The sequence below is a fragment of the Halyomorpha halys genome, unplaced genomic scaffold (genome assembly GCF_000696795.3).
Source record: "Halyomorpha halys isolate HHAL.00 unplaced genomic scaffold, Hhal_1.1 Scaffold1174.1, whole genome shotgun sequence".
Taxonomy (NCBI): Eukaryota; Metazoa; Arthropoda; class Insecta; order Hemiptera; family Pentatomidae; genus Halyomorpha; species Halyomorpha halys.
Genome location: NW_027109467.1, coordinates 217,408 through 224,487, shown reverse-complemented (window position 1 = coordinate 224,487; position 7,080 = coordinate 217,408). Strand labels below are relative to the sequence as shown.

General features: G+C 30.1%; 1 protein-coding gene across 2 annotated transcripts in view; it reads left to right on the top strand.

Annotated features, from left to right (window-relative positions):
• Positions 1-3,601: 3,601 nt before the first annotated feature.
• Ist1 (IST1-like protein) overlaps positions 3,602-7,080 on the top strand; it is a 10,140-nt gene continuing 6,661 nt past the window's right edge. Inside the window, exons 1-4 of one of the 2 annotated variants that reach the window (XM_014433249.3) lie at positions 3,602-4,435; positions 4,534-4,666; positions 4,748-4,891; positions 6,795-6,953. In XM_014433249.3, coding sequence (XP_014288735.1) covers positions 4,167-4,435; positions 4,534-4,666; positions 4,748-4,891; positions 6,795-6,953 — 705 coding nt within the window. In that variant the 5' untranslated portion in view covers positions 3,602-4,166. The remainder of the gene's footprint in view (positions 4,436-4,533; positions 4,667-4,747; positions 4,892-6,794; positions 6,954-7,080) is intronic. The other variant, XM_014433248.3, reaches the window with a different exon arrangement.

Here is a 7,080-nt window from a genome sequence, read left to right as displayed (position 1 = left end):
ATGTATATTTTAATGCTAACTATGTGATTGAACTATATGAAAAATGGAACCAGTTCCCATTATTCATATAGTTCACATCATTCATTGTAATGAATAGGTAATTACAAGCGGAGGGATCCAGTTTATGGACCAGGAGACGTAACAAGCCTGAAGAGAAACAGTTCTTAAAAAGTTAGAACGGAAGCTGGAGGAAGGATAATCAAGTAACAACTATATATTTACTTAATAAACACAAAAATCATGTAAGCCATCTTAAGTTGAAATGAAAATTTCTCATCGAAATTGTATCATTGTACAATGCATATTTCTATATCGGATATGTCGAGAGCGTCTTGTGTTGGTTTAGAGCATTTCTGTTGATAGCATTTACAATTTTTACAATTATATTTAATCAATGTAACAATATAGAAATACATTATAACATGATGTCACTAAAGCTTACAGAGTTTTCTTGACTTTCCTCCAAGAGCGGGCACGTCTCATCCTAGTTATATAGCTGGTGCCGAGTGTAATTACCGCACTAAATATGAGTACTCCAGTATAATCTTTTTCGAATTTTGTTCATTAAACATGTAATCTCTTTTGATTCAGTCAGTTAGTTTCCTGAAAAACTTCATTATGTGTAATTGATGATATAACTAGAACTGAGTTGTAGACGTGCAGTTTGACTTTAATTTGTATCTGGGTAAATGTATAAAGGTTGCAAGGATATTGAACAATAATTATGTGGTTCCTTTTATTCTATAATTACAGTTTTTAAGTACAGAGGAAACAAATGGTTAAAAAGCTGACCTTGTTGGCAATTGCATAAAGATCAAGTTTATTGTAAGCTTCTTGGAACTCTTGGAAAGAACCAGATAATGATGTGTGTTTCGGATTTACATAATCCAAATTTTCGAGCGCTTTTTTTGATTTTATAATAAATTAAGGGTTAAGGGTCTCATTTTCTGATGCCCCCCTTGCCACGGACACCCGAAGACTCCGCGACTGCGAAGCCGCCCTTCTATATTATCTATCATTGGCATGCAAGCCCCTGCCAACTCGCCACAGTCGATGACATACTGGCCAGCCACCGAACACTGGACGAAAAGTACATGGTTTTCACCATTTCGCCCACCGCACACCTGGGCCCTGTTTGATAATAAAGTACAAACTAATAGTATTAGTCTTATCGCTTTAACTTAATACAATTACACTGACTTGTACAATAGTAACTTGTACTTTTGTACTTTTTAACTCCTGTAATATCACTAATAGTCCTCCCTATTATAAAAAAATAAGTATAAGTGTAATTAACACGTGGTTTCTGTACTTGTACTATGAACTAATACTATTAGCTTTTATTATGAAATAGGGGCCTGAACGAGGAAACCGGTCATAGAACGCAGAAGTGACCGCGGCAGCGAGACTTCCAACTCAGTCACCAGATAAGCAATCACTATTTCTTTATACATGAGACGCCAAGTTTGTTCTTGTATCATATTATCGAAATAATATTTAAACTAACACCTACTAACTCGATTTGCCCCCTCAGGGATTTTATTCTGGTTTCTCAATATATATATATATGTTGATCAATAAGCAGAAAAGTCTCATAAGTTTAAACCCCCACCTTCCACACTGATTAATTTAATATTTCAACATACATTCGGGATATCTGTTTTCTAATGAAAGCTAATAGTATTAGTTCATTGTACAAATATAGAAACAACGTGGTAATTTCACCATTATACTAATTTTTTTCCATAATAGGGAGGACTATTAGTGATATTACAGTATTTAAAAAGTACAAGTTACTATTGTACAAGTCAGTATAATTGTATTAAGTTAAATCTACAAGACTAATAGAATCAGTTTGTACTTTATTATGAAACAGGGCCCTGAAGTAAGGTACGACGACCAGGTGCCGAAGTATAAAGTGTGTGTTGTTGCAACTGTGTAAAACTATTTATAATAGTTCCCCCATCGCTTGTCCTCTTTTATCACACTGACATTCCTAATCTTAAAATAATATGGGGTCTATAAATCGCTCTCTCGAAGGTGATTCGGTATACTAAAATCTCTAGAGAAGTTTTCAAAACTAACACGACACTTTTGTGAAAAGATTATTGTGGTTATTTCAGCAAATTGCATGAATTGCTCTAGTAATCTTTATATTAGTTTATACTTTAACAATTCTCCTCAATCCAATAGATTGTAGACCTCCTTGAAAACAAAAAATAAGTGGTGCAGATAGATATTAAATTCATTAATGAAAAAATATGGCCAGTTGTAGACCTAATGAAACATGAAAACATTTTTCTACACCCTCAAATCCAATATTTTCACCTAATTAAGCATAATTTTGTTGATTTCCATTGGTAATAATTTCTTAATTAAAAAGAGCTTTATGTTTATAGTTGCTACTTGTTAGCCTGTCAGTTGTGTATATATGGGACAGAGAAATGAAGTACTCCATTCCTTTGGCTTTGCTCAGTCATCCAGAAGTCATAAATTTAGGCTTTACATCTCATCGGCCCCAGCATCACCACCAAACTTGAATAGCAATCCTTGTAATTGGTCGAAGGCTGATATCTTGTAATGGTGGATGAATTGTATTATCTCGAAATATAAATGAATTGTATAATCTTAAAACGGTGGTAGATGAGTAGTTTTATTCACTAACAAAAAATACAAATATGTTTTTAAAACATTTGGATGCCATAACCCTACTCTTCTTCTAACCAAAAATTATGCTAAGGGACGGGTTAGGCCACGCCCCTTGAAGGCAACTACGTAGAAAATAATAGGTAATTGAAAATACATTAAAAAAATATTTTTCACACTATTGTAATTATATGTTAAATCGTTCATTTAATTGAATTTGTGAAGAGAATAGAAGTTGTACTAAATGTTATTTCCAATAATTTAATGAATTCCAAAATGAAAATATATTAAGCCGTTCTTCTTCTGTTCTCTTCAGACTCATTTCAATGTGAATGTGAATTAAGGATTCCAAAATATATTTACTGTTCTTGGTAAATTTTTCTAAATTATGTTTTATAGGAATAAAAATAAAACATTTAATAAAAAAAAAAAAAAAATTCTTTTAAGCAAAACGTTAAATGTAAAGTTCGATACAAATAATTGTTTCTGATATAGTGGAGAAAGTTGATTCTTAAAACAAAAAAAGTAAAATAGAAAACATTATTTTTAGAATATTTAATGTTTTATGACATTCTTTTATAAATTTTTAATAAATATAAAATTAATTCATAGTCACACTACCTCTATTTACTTATTATTAATATTCACTTTATTTATTCATTATTATTTTTTTTTCTCTCTTCCCTTTTTCAATTTAACTTGTTTCTTTTTACTATTAGAAGACAATTGTTTGTTTTATTTTAGTGTACCAATATCATTATTTTTTGTTATTAATTTTACTTTCTTCTTTTATTAATAAGCATTATTCTTATCTATTTTTTTCTTTTAATAAGAACATTTTATATAGTTAGGGGTGTCATTTGTATGACTATACCCCCTCATAATCAACTGTTAAAAAATATATATAATATAAGTTATATCAAACATGTAAGGCCCATAAGGCCGATCTGGTATACAAATAAAATAAAATTACCTTATCTCAATACCAACATAATTCTCTGAAGAAACCAAATTTCCTCAAGATTTTTCAGCAAATAATGGAATCAGCATTAAGATAGCCAAAGATGTCAAAAAATTCAAATAATAAAAAAAATCGGTTCCATGTTTTACGACAGAATGAACAACAATTGTGGCGTTGACAAAATCTCCAGGAAATTCGTTTTCTCAAATCAATGATGGAATTAAGCTCTAGTTACTGACGGCTCTCAAATGATTAAACTTTATGATTAACAAACATTTTAATATGGTAAAAGTTTTAATTATGTCAATTAACTACGTTTTACGCTGGAAGGCCTCAATCGTAATATAAACAGAGACAGAAGGAAGACGATTTGCTACTACTCTTTGCCTACCACGCTTACGCTTATGGTGTTAAAGTTTGCTGATAACGTTTACCCCAAGCAGGTTATGTTATCGTGCAACAATCAGCTGTCAGTGAGTCACTTCTGATATTTTTTAAGTGTGAGTGCCCTGTATTGAAGTTTTCTCTTTCCAGTGAGTGCTTATATTGTATTGTAGCTATGTTTTCATCTGGTGCCAACTATTCAAAATTGAAAACAAACCTCAGATTAGCTATTAACAGATTGAAACTACTTGAAAAGAAGAAAACTGAACTTGCCCAAAAAGCTAGGAAAGAAATTGCTGATTACATTACTGAAGGAAAGTATGAAAGAGCTAAAATTAGAGTTGAACATATCATAAGGGAAGATTATATGGTTGAAGCTATGGAATTAGTAGAAATGTACTGCGATCTTTTACTGTCACGTTTTGGTTTACTTCAAGAAATTAAGTAAGATTTTGAAGGGATGTCATTACTTTTCTTATGTCATAGTAGTTTTGTTCTTTTCATTCGCTTCTTAGCTTAATGATTTTTATTTAATTTAACAGGGGTTTGGATCCGAGCATTGCTGAAGCAGTTTCCAGCCTTTTGTGGGTTGCTCCTAGGCTGGCAACTGAAGTGGAAGAACTTAAAATTATTTCTGACCAGTTGACATTGAAGTTTGGAAAGAAATATACAGAAGTAAACTTGACCTATTATTGATATTATTGTCAGTCTTTTATTTCTATGATGCATTATTTTTATGTTTGTCCTTATTTGTAGGAATGTCGATCTAGTTCAGTTGATGTTATATCAGAAAAACTGAAACATAAACTCACAATTCAAGCTCCACCAAAAATTTTAATTGAGAAATACTTGATTGAAATTGCCAAAATATTTAATATTTCTTATGAACCAGATCCACAGGTAACAATCATTAGTAACTTACCTAGTCGTTAATATCTATATTTAAGCAAGAATTCTTATCCATGTTTGCTATCTAAAATACAAAGGCCTGCTTACAGTTATTTGTAGACATTTAAAGTTAAGTTCTCCTTGTGTTTTGACTAATTTTATTTAAATGAATTTATTGAGTGTGGGATTGACAATGATAAATAATAGGCCTATAGGCCACTAATATTTCTTTGTTTTATCTTATTTTTTAACCATTGCAGTTTAAAAAATTATGTATTCCGGTAAATAAATTTTTAAAAATTATGCTTAACTTCAAAATGTTTCCATTATTTTATAATACAGTTGGTAAATCTTAAGCAAGAATTTCATTTTCATCTAAATTTTGAACAACTCAAACAATTTAAGAAATCAAATCAATGTTAGATGAAAGTTTCAAATTTTTTTATCAATTTAAAGACAGTTCAAATTACGTTGTCGGCAGAGTAAGAGAAACTTTACAGGTATAAATTTTCATGAAAAATTCTCTTTATTATGGAAAGTATTAATAAGATTTTAACAGGAATGATTCAGTTTTTCTTAGCCACTTTGATCACAACCTGATAATTTTAATTTCATTTATATTCGCTCCCATTATATTTGTTGTAATAGAAAGATTATCTTTTACTTTTCAAAATTTTATACATGATATTTTTACAATGATTACATTTCACATTATAAAATTCATAAATGCATCGGGTAATTCAGTGGCCCCTGTTAAGAAATTTTGAGTTAAAAGATTACATTGGAATAGACTTTTTTAACTCAATATTTCTCTGCACTACTTACCTCACTTGGATTTAAGATCTCATCCCAGTGGCTGGTTTTTTTACATTTTCTTTTCTTTTTGCTCATCTTTCCCCTTCTCCTTTTCTACTCTTTTCTTATTATTATTCCTTACCCATGTTATTAGTCATGTTCACCACATATTATTGTCATATTTACTAATTTTTTTTTATCTTACTTAACTTTATATTTTGTTTCTTTATTTTAGTATTTTACTTAGGTATTTCATTAGTTACATACATTTTCTTTCTCATTTTTTTTTCCATAACTTTAATTCTAAATTATTATTAAATTAAAATATTCATTTTCAATTTGTACTTATATTTATTAACTAAATTTTCACTTGAATTTTTATTATTTGTTCTTTCCTCTTGCATAATTTTAATATTACTCATCTTATACAACCTTTATCATCTTATAATACTTTAACCATTCATGTCTGTCTATTTATGTATCCATAATGTTAGTTATTTTCTTATCATTCTGTATATCCTTTTATTCATTGGTTGTTATCTTGTTTTATGTTCTTAGCCCTGATAAGGCTTGAAATTCTTGGGCACTAATAAATAAGTTTTTTACTTATTTGTGTTCTTCACTGAATGCAATCCTAGCCATCTTCTCATTAAATAAATCCATAGTCAACTTTTAACTTATCATATTTTACAGTTGCCCTATAGGGTATTATTCCAAAAGTTTTTACTGCATGAAAATTTGTACTTTGGTTATATATAACCCACATCAATAGAACATTGTGTATTGATGAGTACACGTCCATTCTCCATGTGAAGTGGCATTTAGTTTAAGATGAAGCCCTACAAAGTGGGGTAAAACGACGGATAATAAGTAGTTCAAAACTATTTTGTTCTTTTTGACCGCAACCCTGACCATCTTCTTCATATTTTAAATAATACAGTCAACTATTTATATTTATAATAAAATTATTATTGTTATTAAGATTGCCAAATTTAATATTCCTAATTTTTGTAGTAGATAAGAAAACTTTCTTATTTTAGTTCTAAAACTATCCATTTTACCTTCTTCTTTTTTTTAATACTGCAACATTCATTTCAAATTTTTTGGTATCTTTTTTGAGGTGATGAGAGAATATGAGCAATCTAAAGGTATGGATGCGCTGCTGTTTGACTCTAACGGAGGAGCAGCAAATAATTTAGGTGGGCCACCAAGACCTCCTGGTTTTATTGGTTACCCCCAGCAACCCATTGTTTCAGATTTCCAACCTTTCAATTATCCTGTAAGCATCTTTTTCTTTCTTTTCTTTATATGTATGTATAATTTATTAGGAGTAATTCCTTTCCACCTTCAAATCCCGCATTTCTAATCATTTCCTATCCATCCAGTACCACAATATTTGTAAATGG